This window comes from Rhinatrema bivittatum, chromosome 8 (genome assembly GCF_901001135.1).
Source record: "Rhinatrema bivittatum chromosome 8, aRhiBiv1.1, whole genome shotgun sequence".
NCBI lineage: Eukaryota > Metazoa > Chordata > Amphibia > Gymnophiona > Rhinatrematidae > Rhinatrema > Rhinatrema bivittatum.
In genome coordinates this window covers 147,346,427-147,372,015 of record NC_042622.1, presented here as the reverse complement: position 1 = coordinate 147,372,015, position 25,589 = coordinate 147,346,427, and the positions used below count along the sequence as shown (strand labels likewise).

The following is a 25,589-nucleotide window of genomic DNA, read 5'->3' as shown; positions in this document are numbered from 1 at the left end:
CTCAAGAGAACAAGAGCCATTAAAAAAAAAACAGTCACCCAGCAAGGGATGCAAGGGCCTCACTCAGGGGACAGCTACCCAGCATGGGGATCCATCAGTTCGGCGGTCTGACACTCAGAGCAGGAGCTACCCTGCAGGGAACTTATGTGCACAGGTCGGGGGGTTTATACCTAGATCAGAGTTACCCAACAGAGCCGCCAGACTCACAGCTGTATTACCTTGAAGTATGGCTTGTTGGAGAAGGTGATGTCCTTGGCAGTGAAGAGGTGCACATAGGTCAGGACAGACTTAATCTGGTTAAGGATGGAAGCTGAGACACTGGCCAGCAGCTCAGCCAGGCTGGGACTGTCTTTGCCAGCCAGGCGGGGGGCAGCCAAGGTCTGTCGTACATCTGTCAGGCAATCCAGGAAGAAGCAGCACAGTGCCTGCAGATACTGCCGCACCCGCTCTTCTGCAGCCCGCACCACAATCTCTGTCCCTGCCACCGCGACCTCCGAGGTAGGCAGAAGCTTGACCAGGGCCTGCAGGCGCCGGTGGAAGCGGTCCAGAGCTCGCACCAGAAGTGAGTTGTCCCCTAGCCCCCGCTCCAACTGAAGGCGCTGTTCCACCACACTGAAGTAGCAACTGGTGAGGTTGTTCACAAAGGTGACCAGCTTCTCCTGGGCCATGTGTGCAATGCTGTGGCTCCGTGGGCTCTCTTGGGATGGGTGGCTGATAAACAGATCCTGGTAAGAGGCAATCACCAGGCATAGGCTGCTTACAAAGCCATTGCAGCCCCGGTCGATAAACTCCAGGATGTCACTAGGTGGAGCTGGCCCTGTGGTGGAGGGCAGAGGCGGTCCCAGATCTGCCTGCAGTACCGCCAGGTCTTCCTCCAGTCGCAAGCGGGCATGGGAGAGAAACTCATCACACAACTCCTCTGCTGGCTCATCCAGCTGCAGTAGCAGCTCCACGCACTCTGCCAAAGCCTGGGCACTGGAGCCGCCATCTCTGAGACAGAGAAATAAAGAAAATAGATCTTTGGAATGGGGGAAATCTTATACTGGCATGAGACTGGGAGTGGGGAGGGTCGCTGAGTCCCTGTATGACCTCTGAAGTGGAGGGAGGGAAAGGGGGAGGATCGCCAAGAGCAAAGAGCCCTGGAACAGCCTGAGGAACAGAGGGTCAGCGAGCTCTGGAACAGCCGGCCTGGCTTCATGAGAGGGGCAGAGGAAGGAGGAAGGGCTGCCACTCCCCACCATGCTCTCAGGGGCAGGGATACAGTTTCTGACTCGCAGGATTTTCAAAATCATGTATGTTAGTCAGAAAAAGAAAAGTATCCGCAGAAAAAGCAGAATACTTTTCCCTTAGGCAATTTTCCTGGTGAAAGTGCGCATGTACTTTCACTTTCAAAAATTAATGCAAAGTCCACAGGTAAAAAACACCTGCTAACCTTTGCATCCAAGTGCGCAGTGTGAAAACTACCTCCATTATGTACTACCAAGGGTCGGTGACATTTGCATACATCACTCTTTAGCTGCATAACTCAAAATGTTTGCTATCCGATCCCACGGAACAGATAGCTCTTTCATACAATGTTTCCAAGATCAAAAGGATAATTTTAAAAAGCAGCGCTTTGCCCACATAAATACCAACTGGTAAAACTGCCTGCCTGATGTGCTGGGGGAGAAATGCACATGTATCTTGTGCACACATTTTTCCCCCGAGTACTGGAGTGGCATTCCAGGGGGGCAGAGTTTAGGTGGAGACTGGACTTCTGTGCATGCTTTTTAAAAAATATGAGGTCTGTATTCAGACGCAATCTAGACAGCAGTTAGCCGAATAAACTTATCCAGCTAATTTTAGAGGCATATTCAATAGTGCAGCCTCACTGCTGAATATACTGTAACTGGCTAACTTTAGGACAGCTCTTTGGTCCGATCAAACTTTGGGCCAAATTCATTAAGGCTTTTTTCCCCATTTTGTGTCTAAGGGAAAAACCCTTAGTGAATCAGGTACTTAGCTAGCTATGGTAACCGGCTAACTCTGATTATCAGAGACAGCCGGTTAAATCAGCTCCTCCCAGTTACACTCCCGCAATGCCCCTAACTTAGCCTGCTAGAATCTTCCCAGATTAAGTGCCCAAATATTCATTTGGCCGGCTAACTTCTGAGTTAGCTAGCTAAATGCATCTGAATATGGATCTCTGTGTGCATAAATTTCTCCAGGTAAATTATCTGTACACATTAGAAGCTATAAATGTGTGTGGGTAGATTTACAGGATAATTTTAAAGCGAAAGTATGCGTATGTAAGGATGCTTTGAGAAAGTTTTTTATGAAGCCAGACTAGTTTGTTGGTGTAAAGAAATAAAGATATTGCAGCAATGAGAGTGCACTGATCAGGTTTGTAAGAACAGAGATTGCTCTGATCAGACTTGTAGGAATAACCAAAGCTGCTGAAATGTTAAAAAGTATGTTAAGGGTCAGCATCAGTTTCATTCTGCCTTCTGGGCTCAATTTACAAAAAAAGAAAAAAAATCACGACTTACAAGAATCCAATCTTATTAGTATATATGAGGTAAAATTCTAATGCCAATCAATTAGGAAAAAGTTATGCTAACTATTTAACTTACTTCTGACTTGTCTTTGCTGGTAATTGCACTCTTTTCCTGGGATATCTCAATAAATTATTTTCTTCTCATTGTTAGTTTGTCAGAATTAAGCGTTTCTTTCAGTCAACGTGTACTTTTGCTTTGAAAATTAATGTAAATGTCTGTGTAACAAGTATCCACATTGGCTGAAAATGACCCCCTACACTCATAAAACCGGGACTAAGGATTCTCACATGGAACTCAATAGTTTTAAGTTAAAATGTAGCTAAAATCGTAAGAACCTCAGCTACACTTTGTAGAGTTTGTACTTTAGCTTGTTATACACCCAGCTGTCATGGTTGCTTAGTTCCTTCTTCCAAAGAAACTTGTGTTTGTGAGAGAAATTGATTTTACATGTGATAGGAAGCCCCACGATTGAGAGGTACTGGGAGGCTATTGCTAAGGAGATAGAATTTCACACAAACTGAGCTGGTCTTGATCCCAAATTATATTTGCTGGGTTGTATGGAAGTCAGGGGTGGTTTAAGTTCATCTAAGGACCCTGCTAAATTATACTAGCCAGAAACTGCAAATCAAAAATGGATCCAGATCTATTAAGGAGGAGGACTGCTGTGTAATGAGAACATTTCTAGGCTGTTAAAAGGATATGGAAAGTCGGGGTTTGCGATCACCCATTTTCGATACCTGAATTTCTCACGCAGCCGCTGAGAGAGGGAGGCCATGATCTTCTGGCAGTCATTCTGGATGCCTTGGAAGGACGGCATGTGCTGGTACTGGTGCAGGATGGAGCGTGCCTTGCCATAGTAGCGCACCGCCTGGCCATAGGCCTCCAGTTCAATGCATTTATTCAGCCGGGCAGGAAGCTCAAAAAGGAACTGCAGTTTGCGAAGCAGCATGTGCACCCCTGAATATCCAGGAAAACAGAGAGCGAGAAGAAGAAGAAAGAGTGCCATGAAGAATGTGCTTTTGTGCTGGCCCACCAACATTATGTACTGAATATTATCTCTCTTTAGATTACTTCTGCTCTTCCCAGGACTGAAATGGTTTGCTATTGGGGCTGCAGACAAGGATGAGTGTTCTGCCCAGTATAGGAGGGTCCCCTTTCCTTTGGGCCAGTGGACATTCCTCACTTCCTCCCTCTCTATTCTGCTCCAGCGCACCGATGACTAAGACCCCTCCCAGAGTTTGGCCACAGTCTCATATGTGGCAGGGGCACAATGCAGTACCCTGTCACATCTGCACCAACCCTCTCCCCTTTCCCCGTACCAGATAGCTTGGTGATCTGCTCATGCTGGTCTTGCAGGGTGCTGCTGATCCGGGCACTGAATTCTGTGATCACCGCCATGTTGGTTGCTAGACAGTCCATCTCATCCTCCATCTTCTTAAAGTCATTCTTCATCTTACGGATAGTGTCTGACGCACGTGAAAGAGAAAGAGACTATGCCATACTGACCCACAAGAAATGTCACCATATTTACCTGCTTCCCACAGCAGCTCAGGGGTTGATTCTGGGGCAAGAGTTGGGAAACTGTGCAGCAATCTGATGGCACCTTTGCATAAATTGGAATGTTTGCATATTAAATTAATGCTGATTTATATTTGCATACTAAAAATTAAGTAGTTCTCTATATTTGCTTTGAGTCTGTATAATTTCCTTCATTCTTCTGGGGGTCTTTTAGTTAATGAATTTTGGATATGGAAGAAATCTCAGGGACTGGGAGGGAAGAGTGAGGAAGGATCAAAGGTGGAGAGGTTGGTGATGGAGGGAAGACTGGGCTAGGGGATGAGGGAGGAGGAGCGAAAATCAGGGAGAGGGAAGTTCTGGAATTTAGTGGGGAGGGAATCCAAGAGGGAGAGGAGGTGGTTCTGGGATCTTTGGGGGGAGGGGGGCTAGGAGGTGGAAAGGGAGGTGTTCCTCCTCTGGCTCAGCCCTGCTCCTTTCTGTATCCCCACTACTGTACGCTTTCTTCCCCTCTTCCTTTCTCTCTTCATCCGAGATGCCATCTCTCATCCCCCACCATCCCTTCTTTCACTTAAACCCTCCCCCACTTCATACCCCATCCCTCCTTTCACACAAACTACCATTTTCTGGCTTCTCTTTCACAACCCTCCGCTAATCAGCTCCACTTTCGTCCCACCCCCCCTTCCCATCCCCATTTTCTCAAACTCTCAGCTGCTCTTTCACATCCCATCCCTAGGCCCCCAGCTACTTTTACACACATACCACTTTCCACCACAAAAAAAAAAATTATATATCTATATCACCATCCTCCAGCTTCTCTTTTACAACTCTGTGTGCCACCGCCCTCACCCTCCACCAAAGAAAGAATTAAATCATCATCCGGCTCCGCGGTCCTCTAGGATTCAGCTTGAAAGGCAGAAAAGGACAGCCACAGAAGCGCATTGGGTCATGTCTTTGTCCTCTGCCACCAAGGGCTTGACTGCTGCTTTGAACTGCGAGGAAACAGCCTTCTGCTTCTCCCCAGATGACAGAGGAAGCCCAAGGTGGTGCCAATGCTTTTCTCCTTCTGCCACCCAACCTGTGTGGGGTGGAGTTGGCAGCCAGTGGTGGAAATTCAATCTGCTGCTCCAATGTTTTTGACTCCCAATTCGGGCTCAGCCCCCGGCCACCTGAAGCAATTTCGTGGAAAGAGCTGGATATTATGGCCCTTCCCACAGTTGCAGAATCACAGGAGACTGGGAGCCCTGAATATAGCTAGTTACTAACAAACAGGTTGTTGCAGTAACCTGCACATTAAGAACCTGTGTGCTGGATTTCAGTGCATCGTTTTAATGCACAAATTATAAATTATTATTATTATTTTAACTCCCTGATACAATAAGCTAATGCTATGCTAATGCACTGGAAGTTAAAAAAAAAAAAGAATACTGAAAGGAAAATGTGCATTCGGCATAGGCCGAATGCACATTTTAACTTGAGGGAGGGGGGTGTTATCGCTGATAGGAGAGTGTACTAATCTGGCTAAGTGTTCCTGACTTTTTTTCAGGTTTTAAATGCCAGTGCAGTAACGCCAGAAACTTAACTTTATCTCTGACCTGAAGTTAAGTTTCCAGCCCTAAGAAAAACAGAGTTGGGCCAACACACGTCTCTGCATTGGGGAGTTCTACTTAATGGCCTCATTTGCATGGGATTTCCAAGCCAGGGCACTAAGCAGTATTCCCATTATGGAACACACATTTTCTGTGCAAAAAACTCCTTGCTACATCAGCAGTATGTCTTGCACACATAAAATGTGTTTTGAACTGCGGGTAAAACGATATATTTGGTTGAATGCACCTTTCTGAATCAACCTGAAAGTACTTGGAGGTAAAAGATGACACCCTTAGGGGGCTAATGAGTGTTTAAAGATGTGGAGACATTAGGCCTACCAGGGTCATGCCACAGCATAAGAAGAGACCTTAGAATTCTCAAATTCCATTAACCTTATAGAGTGGTCACATGTGCCCAACTGCTTTTTTGAAAAAACAGAGGAAGAAAAAATGAAGGAACAGGAAAAAGAATACATATTAAGTGAAAGAAATAGACTTTCAAAATGAATGTCCCTATGTCCAGGTTATCTGAAAGAATTTATCCATGCTGACGAAGTCAAAACGAGTTCCTATGTTCTCTCATGAACTCGCAACATCCACCCCACTGAGCAAGAGGAAGGTATTGTGCAAACTGCTGCTGCATTTGTAAATAGCCTGTGCCAGTACAAGCTTCCCTGTGCTGCTCGGGGATCCTTGTGTATTCAGGTCAGCATGAGGATTACAAGGCTTGGCTCTGATGTTCATTACATGGGAACATGTCAACATCCACACTTCGAAAGCCTGCAGTTGTTATGGGCTGAAGGATATTACTTGGTTATCCACTCATAATGGCACAGCTATTTCCAGTACCTTGAAACATGCACATTCATTGCAAATGTCTGTGCAACTAGCTACAGGAGTAGAGTTGGGCAGAGATGGCACAGTATCTGTAGCTGAAATAAATTTGTTGTAGTTTTCATCCTTTAGCCAACGCGCAATAGTGGCTCTTGAAGCCTTATGACCCCTCCTGGACCCACTCCACAGGTCAAACAGATGGTCCGAGAGACGGAAACTGTTCGTAACCTCTAAGTAACGCAACAACACCCTCTTTACGTCCAACTTCCTTAACTTCCTAGACTCTAGAGTAGAAGAGTCCAGGCCAGCAAAGGAAGGGAGTTCCACTGACTGATTCAAATGGAAGGAGGACACCACCTTCGGGAGAAAGAAGGGAACCGTTCTTAGGGAAACCCCTGCTTCAGAAATCCTCAAGAAGGGCTCCCTGCAAGATAAGGCCTGAAGCTCGGACACACGCCTAGCTGAGGAAATAGCCACAAGGAAAACAACCTTCAACATCAGATCCTTTAGGGTTGCTCGCTTTATTGGCTTGAAGGGAGCGGTACAAAGGGTGTGGAGAACCAGATTCAGCTGCCACGAAGGACAAGGGTTCCGGACAGGAGGACGCAGATGCTTAGCCCCTCTGAGAAAACGAGCCACAATCTGGATGGGATGCTAAGGCACTCCCTGCACCTTTCCTTGAAAAACAACCAAGGGCCACCACCTGGACTCGGAGAGAATTAAATGCCAGTCCCTTAGCAAGCCCTGCCTGTAAAAAAGCGAGAACATCGGGAATCGAAGCCCTGGAGGGCTGCACTTCGTGCTCCAGACACCAGAACTCAAACACTCCCCAAACTCTAACGTACGCCATGGATGTAGAAGTCTTACAGGAATGCAAGACCGAGGTAATACCCGCATTTGAGTAACCCTTGCTCCTTAATCTCCGCCTTTCAAAAGCCATGCCGCTAGACAATAGCGATCTGTCTCTGTGAAACAGATGGGCCCTTGGTGTAGGAGATTCGGAGACGGGTGAAATCTCAGCGGACTGTCGACTGCTAGATTTAGGAGATCCACAAACCACGGATGTCTTGGCCACTCTAGTGCCACGAGTATGACCTTGCCCGGATGAGCCTCAATGCGGCGCAGAACTTTGCTGACCAACGGCCATGGCGGAAAGACGTACAACAGAATGTCCTTCGGCTAGGGAAGAACCAGAGCAACCACCCCTTCTGCTCCTGTTTCTCACCGCCGACTGAAGAACCGAGGAGCCTTGGCATTGTGATACGTTGCCATGAGATCCATGGTCGGCCTGGACAAGCAGTTGCAGAAAAGACGAAAGGCCTCTTCGGAGAGTTCCCACTCTCCTGGGTCCAACTGGCAGCGGCTGAGAAAATCGGCCTGCACATTGTCCACCCCGGCAATGTGATAGGCTGCTATCTTGTAGAGGTGTTGCTCCGCCCAATTGATTAACAGCTGGGCTTCCGTCGCCACCGGACGACTCCGTGTTCTCTGATGATTGATGTAAGCCACCATTGTCGAATTGTCAGAGAGCACCATCACTGACCGTCCCTCCACTAAGGGAAGAAGGGCCTGCAACATCAACCGAACTGCTTTGATCTCCAAACGAATGATCCACCAACAGGACTCCGACCTTGTCCATCGGCCTTGTACTGCCATTCTTTGACAAACTGCTCCCCACCCGGAGAGGCTGGCACCGGTGGTTACCACTATCCAAGAGGGAATTTCCAAATCCACGCCCCGAGGCGAATTGTCCGGACAGAGCCTCCAAGGAAGATTGGAACGCACCGAATCAGTCAGCGGCAGGGGAAGATGAAACTGCTCGGAGAGCAGATTCCACCGGGAAAGCAAGGCTGACTGAAGAGGATGCATATGCGCAAACGCCCATGGTACCAGATCGAGAGTGGAAGCCATCGAACCCAGAACCTGTAAATAATCCCAAACCCTGGGACGAGGCATGGACCGCAAGGACTCCTCCTGAGTGAGGAGCTTGGTCAGTCTCTCCTCGGTAAGGAAAACCTTTCCCAAAATCGTGTCGAAGCGAGCACCCACAAACTCCAAGGACTGGGAAGGAACTAGATGACTTTTGTCAGGATTGACCACCCAACCTAGCGAGCTCAGAAGCTGCAGCATCCTCTGAACCGCCATCCTGCAAAGGTCCTCTGACTTCACCCGAATCAGCCAATCGTCCAGGTAGGGATGTACCAGTATACCCTCTCTCCGCAGAGCCGCTGCCACAACCACCATGACCTTGATGAACACCCTGGGTGCCTTCGCCAGACCAAAAGGCAGTGCACAAAATTGAAAATGATGACCGAGGACTGCGAACCTCAGAAACTTCTGATGATCCGGGCGGATGGGAACGTGCAAGTACGCTTCTGTCAAGTCCAGGGACACCAAGTATTCACCTTTGTGAATGGATGCTATCACAGAGCGAAGAGTCTCTATACAAAACCGAGGTACCTTTAGAGTTCGATGGGACAGAAGGTTCCCTCCTTCTTGGGTACCACGAAGTAGATGGAGTAACACCCGCACCTTAGTTCTCCTGTGGGTACCGGAACTATGGCACCCAGGTCCTGTAAGTGCTGCAGTGTCTTGCACAGCCCAACGCTTCTGGTGGTATGAGCACGGGGAAACCAAGTAGCGCTCCCACAGCGGCCGAGCAAAATCTAAAGTGTAGCCATATTCTATTATATTTAGGACCCATTGATCAGAGGTCAAGTTGGTCCACGCCTCTAGAAAAAGAGACAACCTTCCCCCTATTTTTGGAAAGGAGGAGTGAACCGGCCTTGCTTCATTGTGAGGACTTGAGGCCCCCATGAGCCTGTGGGGCTCCGTCCCTGGCAGATTGCCGGCCTCGAAAGAACCGGTTCTAAGAATGTTGACGGCTGGGACCCCGACGACGATCCGGAGGAACGTGAAGAGCGAAAACGGTGATTTCCACAAAATCTCGCCCCCTGAGGAAAGGATCCTCTTGTCCTGGGCTTATCCTCTGGTAACCTATGGACCTTGTTCTCCCCCAGAGACTTTATCATATCCTCTAACTGTTGCCCTAAAAGCAGTTTTCCTTGAAGGGCAAGGAACCAAGTTGAGCTTTAGACGAAACACCTGCAGACCAGTTCCTAAGCCAGAGGAGCCTGCGGGCTGAAACAGCCGAGACCATAGTCCTGCCCGATGTCCGTAAAAGATCATAAAGCGCGTCAGCACTGTAAGCCACTGCAGCCTCCAGCCGCCCTGAACTGCCTCGGCCTTGGAAAGGGATGCTGCTGCTTGCAATTCCTGCACCAGCGAAGACGCACACAGCACAAAACTGCTGCACATGGCGGCCCGGACTCCTAGCGTTGAAACTTCAAAGATCTTCTTAAGTTGTAACTCCAACTTGCGATCCTGCAAATCCTTCAGGGCAGTGGCTCCTGTTACCGGGATGGTGGTCTTCTTTGTCACCAATGAGACAGCGGCATCCACCTTGGGCACCTTGAGGAGGTCCAGCGCATCCTCAGGGAGCGGGTACAATTTGTCCATAGCTCGACTTACCTTCAAACCCGGGTCAGGAGTGTCCCACTCCCTAAACAAAAGGTCCATAACTGACATATGAAAAGGAAATGACTGAGCTGGACCTCTAAGCCCCACCATCACCGGATCCATAGCCTCAAATCGTGAATCCTTTTGGAGGGACCTCAATCCCTAACTCTTCCAAAATAGCCAGTATAAGTGGTCCTGATTCATCCTTCCTGAACAAATGGACCACCTTGGGGTCATCACCTTCCACTGCAGGCATGCCCCCTTGCTTAGCAGGCTGGAGCTGATTATCCTGATCCGCATCCGGCCCCTGATCAGGGGCCTGAGGAGGGGGTTCCCCTTCATCTGAATGGTCTGAAGATAAGCTGTCCCGCTGGACAGGAAATGGACCGAAGAGGGCGTTTAGCCTTAGGGGCTTCTACCCCGCTTGGCGGCTTAGTACGCTTTCATGCCGAGGAGGACCTTTTCTCAGCCCCTGATGACAGGGGTGCCTCCCGAGGGACCTTAGCACTTTGACTCTTTGCTGCCCGTCTGGCCTTAAAAGCCTTGTGGTGCAAAACATAATTGGAGGAAAACGAGGAAGAAGACCCCTCTGAGTCCTCTCCGGGGTCGTCCCTTGAGGAATGGTCACTATCCTCCTCCAAATTGGTCCCTCCAGGGGCATCAGACCGCAGTGACAGAGGTGGTAGGGAGATTACTCCCTGCAGCACAGCTTTCTCCTGCTCCCTGAATGTCCTTAAAATGGCCTCCGTTCCCGCGCTGAGGAACGGATCTGAGGCCTGGCGCTGTAAATCTTCCAGGCTCCCGGCGCGACAGAGCCGCTGCCGCATGATTTCCCAGGCGCAGTTGTCCCCCTGAGGATCCTTCTCCTCCCGACAAGCACCCCGTGCAGACGTCGGCTCTAGACAGTTGCTTGCGCGCGCTGCCGCAAGCAGAACAGGCTGCACCACGCAGCATGACCAGCAGCCTAAATTTAGAACAGGATGCAAGAGGTAAGTAGTGAAGAGAAAAATCGAATGGGAGCTTGGCAGAAACTCGGCCGGTCGGCGACACGTCAGCAAAAAGGAAGGAGAACGTCAAGCAGGTTCAAAAGGGAAATTTAAGGAAAAATACCTTATTTATTTATTTTTTTACACTGTGTATGGTCCTCCCAAGGGTGAGTGACCCGGGCTCCTCAGTATCATCCTCATCCATGGGGAATCACAGGGTTTGCACTTCCACTATCTGCTGGAGACAGAGAAATACTGACATACTCTAGGTGGCACCTCAGGGGTATACGACGGAGTCTGTTAAAACTTCTCTGTCTCCATCTGCTGGTGGGGAGGCAAAACTCAGGAGTCTGGACTGATCCGGGTACGTACAGGGAATGAGTGTTTAAAGATGTGGAGAAATTAGGCCTACCAGGGTTATTCCAGAATACATTCCATTAACAGTTAACCGTAACGAGTTTAAAAGAGCATTAAAAACTTATCTATTTACCTGTGCATATAATATAACTGAATGACTTTTTCAATATCTGTGACACTCATCAATACCTGAATGATTATTTCAATATCTGTGACATTCATCAATAACTGTTGCAAGGTAATTATTATGTAATGATTTTCATGTATGCTATGACCTTTATGTTACGTATGATGCTATTGTGCATGTTTTAATTCTTGTGAACCGCTAAGATGGATAGACTACTACCCCTAGTGCGGTATATAAAAACTTTTAAATAAATAAATAAATAAATGCTTTCTTGAAAAAACAGAGGAAGAAAAAAAAAAAAAGAGATAAAAGAGAAAATGAAGGAAAAGGAAAAAGAATACATATTTAGTGAAAGAAATAAAGACATTCAAAATGAATGTCCCTATGTCCAGGTTATCTGACAGAATTGATCCATACAGACGAAGTCAAAATGAGTTCCTATGTTCTCTCATGATCTCGCAACATCCACCCCACTGAGCAAGAGGAAGGTATTGTGCAAACTGCTGCTGCATTTGTAAACAGCCTGTGCCAGTACAAGCTTCCCTGTGCTGCTCGGGGATCCTTGTGTATTCAGGTCAGCATGAGGATTACAAGGCTTGGCTCTGATGTTTGTTACATGGGAATGTGTCAACATCCACACTTCGAAAGCCTGTAGTTGTTATGGGCTGAAGGATATTACTTGGTTATCCACTCATATTGGCACAACTATTTCCAGTACCTTGAAACATGCACATTCATTGCAAATGTATGAGCAACTAGCTACAGGAGTAGAGTTGGGCAGAGATGGCACAGTACCTGTAGCTGAAATAAATTTGTTGTAGTTTTCGTACACTAGCGTCTGCATGTCACTGTCAAGGGCTCGGATCTGCTTCACCATGTCCGCCTCGCAGTCCATCAGCTGAGGCAGAGGGCACTCTTTGCGAAGCTGGAGGAGGGAGGCAGAGGGGCAAGACACATGAGCCAGGCACTTTTCCACCTGTAGTTTATCTGTTCATTGCCTAGATGGTTAGGTTAACAGATGATGCCAGATCATAGATTGCTGAAATTTGTAGTTCTAACTTCTCTCCCAGATCTATAATTACAAATGGACACTGGAATGGGACGGACTCAGCCCTACGCTGCTGAGCCACACCTGGCTGTTAAACTACATAAGAAAAAAGCAAAACATTTAATCTCAGTGCATTTGTGCTAGAGTGTTCTCATCTCTCCATAAGCAGAATGCCAATGGTGGTGGTAGTGGTGGTTGGGGGTCCCACAGATTCCTGATCTAGTCTTCAGGACCCTAGACGCTTGGATTTTTGTGCTGTCCAGAATGAATGTGCATGAGAACTAGACTGATGCATGCAAATATATCTCATGCATATTCATTGTTGGCAGCCTGAAAATCAGACCTGTTAAGGTGTTCCTTGGTACGGATCTCAGAGCGCCTGACTGGGAGGCAACAAAGGGTAATGATAAATGGAGTTTTCTCTAAGGAGGGGGTTGTTACTAGCGGTGTGCCTAAGGGATCAAACCTTGGACTGGGTTCTGTTCAACATTTTTGTGAGTAATATAACAGAAAGGTTGTTGGGAAACGTTGGTCTTTTTGCCAATTATACCAAAATCTGTAACAGGGTGGACAGCCAGGAAGAAGTGGAAAACATGAGGAGGGATTTGTGTAGCTCCAAGAATGGTCTAGGGTCTGGCAGCTAAGATTTATTACTAAAAAATTCAGAGCAATACATTTAGAATTTAAAAACCCAAAGGACAAATACAGTATTGGAGGTGAAATTCTTCTAAGCACAAAGGAAAAGCGGGATCTAGGAGTAATTGTGTCTGATGATCTTAAGGTGGTAAAACAGGTGGATAAAGCGATGGTAAAAGCCAGAAAAATGCTTGGTTGCTTAGAGAGAGAAATGGGGTCAGAAGAAAAAGGGAGATGATATTGTCATTGGGACCTCACTTGGAATACTGTGTACAGTTCTGGAGACCGCACCTTCAAAAGGATATAAACAGGAGGGAGTTGGTCCAGAGAGTGACTACTAAACTAGTCATTCTAAAGCATATGGGATAGTCTTAAAGATCTAAACATGTACACCCTAGAGGAAAGGCGAGATAGGGGACATATGATAGAAACAGTCAAATATCCCAAAGGTTTCTATGCACAGGAGGTGAACCTTTTTCAATGGAAAAGAGGCCCTAGAATGAGGGATCATGAGATGAGGGAGAAAGGGGGTAGACTCAGGAAATATTTCTTTACAGAGAGGATTGTGGATGTGTGGAACAGCCTCCCAGTGGAAGTGGAGACGACAAAAACAGTATCTGAAATCAAGAAAGCATGGGATAAACCAGGGGATCTCTAAGGAAGTGATGAAAATTATAATGCTAAATTAATTGGACGGATGGGAGACGGTCTTTTTTTGCCATCAAGTTTCTATGTTTCCAGAGGGCCACTGTGGTAGCTGTGTGGTCTATGTGTGTGCCCAGCTCTGCTTTATCCCCAGTGATTCAGAATAACCTGCCATCCCTGTGTGAAAAACAAAACAAATGACCACCAGTAACACATTAACAGTTAATTATTAAAAGAGGTCTTAAATTGCTACACCTGAATGACAACACACAGCAACAGTATTTCAGGTGACTGTTATTGCATATTAATGACACAAAGAAGCAGCATGTAACATTACAAAAAAAGATGTGGAAAAAAAGGAAAGTATCCAGCTGCTTTAAAAAAATTGAACATCTATAAATCAAAATTAATGATATGGTACAATCAACATACTTAAAAAATCATTGCTATTGTATATTTAAAGAGCTGCTCATATATATATACATATATATGGGGCAAAAGTCATGTTGAAAACTGCCCAAAGTTTTTAATCACCATTTTATGCAGCACTTTGAGAAAAAAAATAGAGTGCTACTGCTTCAAAAATATAGAAACTGCACAGCTCCTGGGTGCGAGGGAGGCCCAGTCAGCGCGCAACAGCGACACCTAGTGGATGGATTTAGGGTCCATGTTAGCCAAGTTCCAGGGGGAACTGCGGTCTGTGGCCCCCACCAAGAACTATCGCTGCAACGATTCAGCTAAGCTGAGAGGGATAAGAAGTAGGAGGGAAAAAAACCCCAGTAGTCGTGAATGAAGGCTCAAGGTATCACATCCAAGATCCCTGGTTCCAATGGAGCTGGAGGCCCTAAGAAGCAGGAAGAAACCATCGGGTCAAAAAAAAAGGAAAATGCTAAATGCTAAAAGGATGAAGGTTCCATAGGTAGCTAAACACCTGCAGCAATAACCTGCCATTTTCTCGGTTTAACAAAAAGGCAAAACTTTTCTTTAATTTACATTAACATTTTTATTAGCCACATTTCAAAGTGCATAATAATATACAGCCACAGATATTATATACTGAAATATACATATGTACTAGAGATGTGCATTCGTTTTTGCCGAATTGGAAAATTTCAAAGAAATTGTCCAATTCGGCATGGGTCGGAGGGCCTGAATCCCGAGACGGATTTTCCCCAAACTTCGGGGCCTGTGCCATTTTAGAAAATGGCACAGGCCATCCATTGCTCCTTCCATGTGACAGGGGCCGACCAATGGCACCTGTAGCCCCTGTCACATGGTAAGGGCAAAGGGCCACCGGCGCCATTTTGTTTACTGGCAGCAGACGGCCCGAGAGGGAGAGATCGCTCCCGGGACCCCGCTGGACCACCAGGGCTTCAAGTAAGTCTTGGGGGGAGGGGGAAAATCGGGATGTGGGGGGGTTGTATTTAAGTAAATTTGAAGGGTTGAGGTGGGGGGGGGGGGGTTTTCCATTTTTTTTTTTTCAGCGAAAATTGCTGGGGAAATAAAAACATGACCCGTTGGAAAACAAAGTTTTCCACAGGTCGCCCGACCCGAAGCCCGACCCGGTAGATAAAAACTAAGCACATCTCTAATATGTACACTCAACTGATTTTGAAAAACAAACAAACAAACCCCCTGTCATTCCCCCCCCCCCAACACAATCAGATAAAAAAAGGCTTCTCCCATCAAGATACAAGATAAGAAAATCGGTTCTTTCCTGCTAATTTTCGTTCCTGTAGTACCAACAGATCAGTCCAGACTCCTGGGTTTATTCATTCCTGCCAGCAGATGGAGACAGAGAAAAGCCTCGCTGACACTGCTTGAAAAGCCGTGGTGCCACCTGCAGTAGTTCAGTATTAATTTGTACCCAAGCTGAAAACACTATGTGCAAGAAACTGAATAAAAAACGTGTCAAAAAACTTGAAAAAATTTGTATGTTATGAACAACTAAAGCACAGAAGTTTGCTAAAATGATTATAGCAGAGCGGAAGACTCTACCCCTCCAACCCGGGTGGGTTCTGGACTGATCCGTTGGTACTACAGGAACGAAAATTAACAGGTAAGAACCAATTTTCTTTTCCCTGTACGTACCTGGATCAGTCCAGACTCCTAGGATGTACCAAAGCTTCCTAGAGAGGGTGGGACCTGGAGAGTCCCGCTCGCAAGACACCTTCACCAAAAGACTGGGAATCAGAAAATCCCAAATCCAATCGGTAATGCCTTGCAAAGGTATGCAGCGATTTCAAGTCGCTGCCCTGCAAATCTCTTGCGGAGACACCAACTGAGCCTCCGCCCATGAAACAGCCTGAGCCCGTGTCGAGTGGGCCCGCAAACCCTCAGGAACTTGACGGCCCTTGAGAATATACGCCAACCCAATAGCCTCTTTAAGCCACCTGGCAATAGTTGCTTTGGAGGCATGGGCAACCTTCTTGGATCTGCTCCATAGAACAAAAAGATAATCAGACCTCCTGAAATCATTAGTAACCTTAAGATAGCGAAGCAAGGCCCTGTGGACATCCAACAACTTAAGCTCCCGAGCATGCTACATAGAACTTTGTAAATGCTGGGAGCTCGATAGTCTGATTAACATGAAAGGCAGAGATCACCTTTGGGATAAAGGAAGGAACCGTACACAACGTGATTCCAGAATCAGATATTTGAAGAAACGGGTCCCTACATGACAAGGCCTGCAATTCAGAAATCCTCCTGGCGGAACAGATTGCCACCAAGAACACAACCTTGAGAGTCAAATTCTTAAGGGTCGCTCTCCGAATTGGTTCAAATGGAGCGTCACACAATACTCGCAGAACAAGATTAAGGTTCCAGGGAGGACAGATCTTCCGCACCAGAGGACGCAAATTCTTAACTCCCCGAAGAAACCTCTGTACGTCCGGATGAGAAGATAAGGAATAACCCTCAATCTTCCTTTGTAAGCAGGCTAGAGCCACTCCCTGCACCTAAGGGAATTAAAGGCAAGGCCTTTAGCTAAACCCTCTTGTAGGAAAGACAAGACTTGAGAAATCGAGGCACGAACCGCCTGTATCCCTCTGTCGGTACACCAAGCCTCAAACACTTTCCAAACCCGAACATATGAGAGGGAAGTAGACTGCCACCTAGCCTGCAAAAGTGTAGCGATCACTGGCTCTGCATATCCTCTTCGCCTTAAGCGACGTCTTTCAATAGCCAAGCCGCTAGACAAAAGCGATCTGCCTGGTCGGAAAATATGGGCCCTTGACGGAGAAGATCTGGATGATGACTGAGGCGCAGTGGACCGTCCATCACTAGATTGACGAGATCTGCGAACCACGGTCGACGCGGCCATTCCGGAGCTACTAGGATCACCTTCCCGGGGTGCCTCTCTATTTGGCGCAACACTTTGCCCACCAAAGGCCACAGAGGGAAAACATAAAGCAAGATTCCCTGAGGCCAAGGCACTACCAGAGCGTCGACTCCCTCGGCCCCGTACTCCCTCCTGCGACTGAAAAACCAAGGAGCTTTCAATTTGAGCTGAGTTGCCATCAAATCAACGTGAGGACAACCCCACCTTTTCCAGATGAGCCGCATCGTGGACTCCGCCAACTCCCACTCGTTTGGATCTAAGCTCTGATGACTGAGAAAATCGGCCTGGACGTTGTCGACACCCATGATATAAGACGCAGGTAACTGAACCAAGTACAGCTCCTCCCATTGAAACAGCTCCTGAGCTTCCAGTACCACCCCCTGGCTCTTGGTGCCACCCTGACGATTGATGTAAGCAACCGTTGTGGCATTGTCCCACAGAACCCTGACCGAACAACCCTGAACGAGGGGGAGAAAGGTTTGAAGTGCAGCTGCACTGCCATGGTCTCCAATCGATTGATAGGCCACAAGGCTTCTACCACCAACCAAGTGCCCTGGGCTGACTGCCGCTCGCAGACTACCACCCCCAACCAGAGAGACTGGCATCAGTAGTGAGAACCACCCAATTCGGAACTTCGAGACTGACACCACATTGCAGATTGGACGACTGTAGTCACCACAAGAGGCTGCTCCATGCCGACGCATCCAGCAAGTCCAGCAAATGAAAAGCCTGCGACAGAGGATTCCACCTCTCCAACAGACCCCTATGAAGCAGACGCATATGTGAAAAGGCCCACGGCACCAATTCCAGCGTTGAGGCCATCAACCCCAGAGCCTGCAAAAAATCCCAGGCTCGGGGCACCCTCAACGCCAATAAGTGCCGAATTTGTGACTGCAACTTGATCATTCTCTCCTCCGTAAGAAATACTTTGCTTTGCCTCATGTTGAAACGAGCCCCGAGAAAGTCGAGTGTCTGAGACGGCTCCAAGTAACTGACTTGAGGTCCAGAATGGGGTGAAATGTGCCCTCTTTCTTCGGCACCACAAAGTAGGTGGAGTAATGACCCCTGCCCCATTCGTGCAGAGGAACTGGGATTACCATCCCCAACTTGCAAAGTCTCCCAAACTGCATGACGCTTCGCCGAAAACCCGCAGGGGGAGACCAAGAACAGCTCGCGAATAGGACGTGCAAACTAATGCGTAACCATCTCTTATCACAGTTAGGACCCACTGATCCTGCGTAATCATGGTCCACTCCCCGTAAAACCCTGCTAGATGGCCCACTATATAGGGAACGATGAAGTGAACCGGCCTCGCTTCATTGGGAGGACTTGACCCCAGTAGCTCCCCCACCCGTGGGAGCCCTGAAAGGCCTCCGGCCACCCCGAAAGGACTGACCCCAACTCGAGCCTCGAGATTGAAAAGGTTTTTGTGACTGCAACCTTACAGGATCTCTAGAAGGACGAGATAGTCTGCTGTCCCGAAAACGCGACTTTGGCTGAAAATCCGGCAATTTGTGTACCTTCATTTCACTCAACTGCTTTATCAGCTGTTCCATCTGCTCCCCAAACAACAGACGACCCTTGAAGGGCAAAGAACCTAACTGGGCTTTAGAAGATACATCCGTGGACCAGTGACGGAGCCACAACAAACATCTGGCCGCTACAGCGGAACTCATAATCTGAGATAGCAAACGCACCAAATCATAGAGAGAATCAGCTACATATGCGACCGACGCATCCATGCGATCTGCGTTAGATGCATCAGCCCCTGGATGCATTTGCCCGTCCTGAAAACTCTGAACCCAGCGCAGACATGCCCTTTGCATAAAGCTGGAGCAAATGGCGTCCTGCAGCCTCAAGACCGCCCCTTCAAAAATCTTTTTGAGATGAAGCTCCAACTTCCGATCCTGAACATCTTTAAGGGCAGCGTCTCCCGCAACCATAATAGTGGTCTTCTTAGTGACCATGGAAACTGCTACATCAACCTGCGGAAGCGCAAAAAGCTCCAATGTTTGCTCCGGCAAGAGGTAGAGTTTCGACATCACTCTACCCACTCTTAAACCAGAGTATGGGGAATCCCACTCACGTTCTACCAATTGCAGTACAGTTCTATGATAAAGAAAAGCAGAAAGAGGATCTCTTTCTGCTTTTCTTTATCATAGATATCTTTCTTTGATCCGCCCTATCTTTCTGGATAGGGCGGATCTAGGCCAGGATCCGCCCTATCCATCTCCGGAACCTCCTGAGGAGCTTTCAACCCCAGCTCCTCGAGAACTTGAGGGAGCAGAGGCTCCAACTCCTCCCTCCAGAACAAGCGGAGAATTTTGGGGTCATCACTCTCTGGAACCGAAGGGGTCCCCATGTCATCTCCCCGATCCAAGTCCTGGGGCCCCTGATCATGTGCTGCCGACATTGTTGCTGCCCCCCCCCCCCCCCGGAGGGACTGGAATCCCTAAGCCCTCCTCCGTCCCGGCCGGATTGGGCAAATGCGGGACCCTCCAAGTCTCGCAACCGATGAGACCCCGACACAGCACCCGGAGGCTGAATGCAGGACCCCGAGGTGACAGAGGCAACTGCGGGCATTCCAGACCTTCCTGCTGAGCCAGATAGGCTTGATGAAGCAGGAGAATAAAATCAGGGGAGAAGGGGCGTGAACCCGAAGGCAAGGCTGGAACCTGCTCTCCCCCGGACCCTGAGGCAAGGGGACCTGCCTATTAGCCCTTCCGGAGACCCCCAACTCCTCTAGGTGTCTCAGATGGACCGGGGAGAGCCGCGGAGGGAAATCAACCTCCAAACATGGCGGCACGCGCGAATCCGCGGCCAAAATGGCTGCCGCTCCCACCATGAGGGAGCCAGCAGGCCCGGAGCCAGCCGCCGTATCAAAAACAGGCCCGACTGCAGCAGCTGCGTGCTTTTCTAAGCACCGACGTTTTGTGACCCCTGGGAGAAGGAAGGGCCCTTCCCCCCTCCCGAAATGCACTACGAACACAGGCCGGCCCCACTAAGACGCACCGGGACTCCACCACATGCGCGGCAAGCCGAGCCGCAAACCATGTTCCCCCGAGGCAAAAGACAAAGAGAAAAAACAACTAAAGAATAATAGCAAAACAAAACAAAAACCGGCATGACCAACGTGGGTGGGGGAGGGTCGCCCCAGAGCCTTACTACTCAGCTATCCTTAACCTCTGTTCCTTTTTCTTTTTTTTTAAACTTTACTAAAAAGAACAATAGCAGGTGAGTTCCTCTCCTAAAAGCTGAAAGGAGCTGTCCAGCTCAGTTCAGCCACCAAACAAGGAGAGAAAAAAACCCTGAAGAAGAAAAGGAAGCTGAAAGCCGCTAGACCGGCTTCGTGAGGGGAGGGATCTGGAGCACCAGATTTACACCCCACGGAACAATTTGGACCTCAGCTGGTCCACTTCAACCGAACAGGGAATGGTTCCCTAAGGGAACCAAACCCCTGGGAGAAAAGCTCCCCCAAAAAACCAAAACAAGCAAAAAAGGCAAAAAAGACTGCAGGTTTATGCACAGGCCACCATCTGCTGGAGACAGAGAAATACTGATCTATTGCAGGTGGCACCAGGGCTTATCAAGCAGTGTTAGCGAGGCTTTTCTCTGTCTCCATCTGCTGGCAGGGATGAATAAACCCAGGAGTCTGGACTGATCTGGGTAACTACAGGGAACCTAAATCCTTTTTCTATTCAAGGGCAGTATGAAAGCAGGGTACCCCCAGACATACCTATTCCATACGCACCCATTGTTTTACCCTAATGTTATGCTGCCATTTATTACCGTCCTCAACTGGGATGCCAAATAATATTTTGCTGAAAGTTGAAGAACCACATATGAGAAAAATGCCAAAAGTTATGAATCAAGGAAAACCCTCATAAGTGAGCACCAGGCTTGAATGCAAAGCGTTTATAAATTGTTCACTTATATTGACACGACTTTAGATTTGTCAAGTGTAACAAAATACCTGCTCAAAACGATTTAATCACAGGGTTTATCACTTGATAAAATTATATGCCACCATTTAAAAGTGTGTTACTATTACAACCCCATAGTAGATAAGTTCTTGTTCTACATTGTCAATAATATTTTGCAACATGTGGCAAGCCTAAACCCTCTAAGTCCTTGGGCTACAATAATACCTCTTTTTTTTAACCCCGGGAGACCTCTGCCTCCATACAAAATTCAAAACTTTTCTTTGGATTTTAGGAAGCACACCCGTGGGAATATAAAATATCTTGAGGTGATAGCAAATAAAAAAATGATTTATGAGACAAATTACCCCCTTTATTAAATACAATTTTTTTTTTAGAGATCTTCAATGGTGGATGAATAACCTCATGGAGGGTGCTAACCCATCCTCCTGCATTAAGCATAGCTCTCAAGGGGCCAGCCAATAGCTCATCAAAGTGTTTATGAAAACGCGCAGTGAACCCATCCATCCCCAGCGCCCTATCGGCCTTCAAACTTTTAATAACTTCTAATATCTCAAAACTCCAATATGTCCATATCTTTGTTGTTGCTGTACGACAAGCATTGGCAAGTCAACATGTTGCAGATATGAAATTATATCCTCCTCTGATAGGTTTAGACAATTTTTTCAAAAGATAAATCTATCTCTGATCCCATTAGGATCATATATCCCCCTCCCAGCCATATCTTTAATCTTCGTGATTTGTGACTGCTGAACCTTCTTAACTTATATGCTATCTGGATGCCTTATTCCCAAATTCAAAAAAATGCTTGCTTGGATAATTGCATCTGACAGTGAATGGAGTCCACATATATATTTTTTTAATGTATTCTTTTTCCATCTCCATTGTGACCCATATTTTCCTGACCCTTACACTAGATCCAAGAGCAGCCAGGCCCAGCTGACCCTCCTTTGACCTTCACTGCCTTGTTCACCATCTCTGCTAAATTCATCAGACTCACCTAATCTCATGAGCAAGCATATGCTTGGTGTTGCTGGCCTTCTCCTCTGGAATGCACTTCCAGAGGAGGATAAGAACAAAATCTCCCTGATCTGCTTTAGGAAGCAGCTCAAGGTGTACTTATTTACACAGTCATTCAACAATTAATTTCTTACAATCTTTATCTAATGATCTTCCCTTTTACTGATATTTTGGCCTGTAGTTTACACTGCCATATCTGCAAGCTCTGTGCCAACCTTATTCCTTTTATCAGTTAACTGGTACTGCCTGATATTTTAGCATGGTTTAATTAAGAACTCTGCTGATATTTTGAGGTCACTATCCAATTTCCAGCTGCTGTAGTCTGTAGCTATACCAGGTGTAGGTAACTCCAATCCTGGAGTGACAACCAAGTCTGGTTTTCAGGGCATCCCCAATAAATATGCATGAAATATATTTGCACATAATGGAGGGAGTGCCTGCAAATACACATCATGCTTATTCAGTGAAGCAGTTTTTGTGGCATTTCAGGTTGAGAGTTGCCTTCCCCCCAGCTATAGGTTTTTTTTTGTTCATATCACCCATTGTTCATTTTTATTTTTTTAATGTTTGTTTCACTGTAATTTTATGATTAGACTGTTGTCACCCACCCAGAGATGGGGGTGGTACGAGATACACATTTGTTTTTAATATAAATACAATAATTCTACTTATTACCATTATTTTACACCAGATTGCATGCCGGCGATCCGCAGTCTCTTGAAGAATGCAGGTTCCACACCACACTGAATACAAATGACTCCAGAGTTAGGAGGCCTTTCTACCTCCCTAGCCCAGCGGGGCACTATAAATCCCAGCATGCACTGCGCATAGAGACATTACCAGTCCCGGGACCATTTCCCCTTACCTTGTTCAGGAAGACCTCTGGGTTGAAGTGCGCGCCGTCTACGTCGGTGGGATCCAGCGGGTCCTTCTCCTCCCCGCTCCCGGGGAGGCCGTAGTAAAGCTTCAGCATGCCGTGCGCCTTCCGCTTTCGCCCGGCTTCCTCCTCCGTCTCGTCGCGGGGCTCCGGGAGCAGCCCGACCCTACCAGAGGGAGAAACCGCCATCTTCTGTCTGCACTTCCGCGAACAATAAAGTTACACTTGACATAAAAAAAAACATAATGCCTCCGAGCTCAGGCTGAGGGGGGAGGAAAATGAACGCAAAAATCTCCACTTGAGCTTTAAGAAGCTGCCTTTGGAAAGACTAAAGAAAGATCTGCCGTCCTTTCAAAGGCAGCCTCCTAAAGCTGTTTTGATATATATATAGTGGAGAAGGTTTGGGCGGGAGATGTGACACTAAAGCTGGATTGATTTTTTTTTTTTTATATGTATACAATTGCTCCTCAGGCGTCGGGAAAATAAATGTTAGATTGAAAAAAAAAAATTACATTGGTCCATAGCTAGCTTTTGCGAAATAAAGATGAGCAGACAAAAACATAAACTCGGGAGGGACAGAGCAATGGCTGTGGCGATCAGCACAAGTGTAACTTTAGCCCACGACAGGCGCAATGAGTCTGGTGAGGTTTAATTGGGGAGAGAACAGAAGGGTTGGGCCTGGCAAAAGAGGCAGGGATGGTGGGAAAGCGAATGAGGAGGTTGGGTCTCGGGGATGGGAGGAGTAGAGGGAATCGGGCACGGGATGGGGAGAGCAGATGGAGTTGGGCCCTAAGGAGGAGGGTGTCAGGCCAAGGGAAAGGAAAGAGATGAGTGGAAGGGACAGCCTTATGACCTCTTACACTGTTCTGCTAGGGGAATTCTACACAAAGATATTATTTCTGCATCTTTGATTAATAAGTGTTTTCCCTATTGTAGTTTCATTAATTAGTCAGTGATATTGTATTTTTGACAACTTTGAATTATGAGGAATTTTAACTTTTTTTATTCCCCTAGGAGCAAAGAGGTTTTACTATGAGAAAGAGGAAAGTAATATTACCTTTTTATCGGTCTCTGGTGAGATTCCAACTTGTGTTCCATTCTGGAGACTATAGCTTCAAAAAGTAAGGTAAAGGCAGTTCAAAGGTTAACCACCAAAATGGTGCAAGGCCTGCACTACACAGAGATAATGAAGGAGATAAAAGTTTACTCCTTATCAATGAGTTGGTGAGAGGTTGCATGTGTACACTTGATGCAAAGAACTGGCTATCAAAGAACAAGTTTGATCTCTGCAGACTAGAGTGGCAGATCTGGAGGAGACCTCCAAGAACATAGTAAAAAGTCTCAGCTCCAGTGTGGCAGCCCCTGTGCTATGGGCAACCCACCTGGGGAGTGGCACGGGACTGCAAGGAAGGACTCGAGGCAAGCCAAGAGTCTGTCTTCTGCCTAATCAGCCCCCTCTCCCACAGGTTGAGCCCTTGGGTTCTGAGGGCTAGTAGGTCTCTCCAGCAGTAGTACCTTATAGTGGTGAGTCCACACCAATGCTCCCTCCAAGGAGTATCTAAGTGTGTGCAAATTTTTCTTCGTATGAACAATAATTTTTTTAAACCAACAATGTGTGAGCGCTAGTATTAGTGTTGCATTTCTGGATATAGCACAAAGAAAAATTTATGAGTGACAATGTGAGCAAGGTTCCGAAATGTATGAGCAATCGCTCACTTGCTCAGCTTAGCGGAAACTATGGTCCACACAGGCAAGACATGGACAACAGCAGGCTGGATACTAAACAAGACCTGGAACTAGACAAGACAAGGGAAGGACAGAACTCTGGACAGGCAGGACTGGATACTGGAACAGACAGGACAAGTCCAACAATGTAGACTGGGGCAGGACTCTGGAACAGACAGGGTAAGACTGAAAGGGCAGACAAGGGAAACATAGAACACAGAAGCCCAAAGACAGAAAGGCTTGGAACAGACAGAATAGGCCTGAAGGTCTCAAAGGATACAAGACAAAATAAGTCCAAGCGCCACAAGGCAACGCAAGTCAGAAAGCCCATAGTCCACAAAGCAAGGCACGAACAAGGCAGAAGGCTTGTAGGCCACAAGACAAGGCAAGAACAAGGGTCAGGTTATGGAGCCAGAAGTGACACCTTGAGAAGATAAGCTACTATGGCAAGACAAGTTTACATAAGGCTGGGACTTGGGCTTAGCAAGGTTAGTGAGGAGAAACTTGACAAGACTAGTGATGATGCATACTGATGGCTTCTGTTGGTGATGAGGTGTCATGAAGGTAGGATAAGGCTGTGTATAACAGTTGAAATCCTAACACCCTGTGATGCCTTGGATGAGCAAGGTCACCTGGAAGTGACCCTGTAGCAAGGATCTCCTCTTCAGGTGATGCCATATCCTCTTTCATTGAGAATGGGTCTGCAAGGGTCATCAAAGTAGGTGATTTGATCATTAGGAATGTAGATAACTGAGTGGCTGGTGGACATGAGGATCACTTGGCAACTTGCAAAGGTGATGGACCTCACACGTCATTTAAATAGGATCTTATACAGTGCTGGGGAGGAGCTGGATGTTTTGATATATGTGGGTACCAAAGACATAGAAAGCTGT

At 47.2% G+C, this 25,589-nt stretch overlaps 1 protein-coding gene across 4 annotated transcripts in view; it reads right to left on the bottom strand.

Moving 5' to 3' along the window:
- Positions 1-23,618, bottom strand: part of VPS51 (VPS51 subunit of GARP complex) — a 65,463-nt gene extending 41,845 nt beyond the window's left edge. For 2 of the 4 annotated variants that reach the window (XM_029611262.1, XM_029611261.1), the window contains exons 1-5: positions 22,960-23,617; positions 12,260-12,389; positions 3,857-4,003; positions 3,275-3,494; positions 219-990 (exon numbers count right to left, since the gene is read on the bottom strand). In XM_029611262.1, coding sequence (XP_029467122.1) covers positions 219-990; positions 3,275-3,494; positions 3,857-4,003; positions 12,260-12,389; positions 22,960-23,160 — 1,470 coding nt within the window. In that variant the 5' untranslated portion in view covers positions 23,161-23,617. Of the gene's footprint in view, positions 1-218; positions 991-3,274; positions 3,495-3,856; positions 4,004-12,259; positions 12,390-22,769; positions 22,909-22,959 lie in introns of those variants that run through there. The other 2 variants (XM_029611263.1, XM_029611264.1) reach the window with 2 other exon arrangements.
- Positions 23,619-25,589: the final 1,971 nt, after the last annotated feature.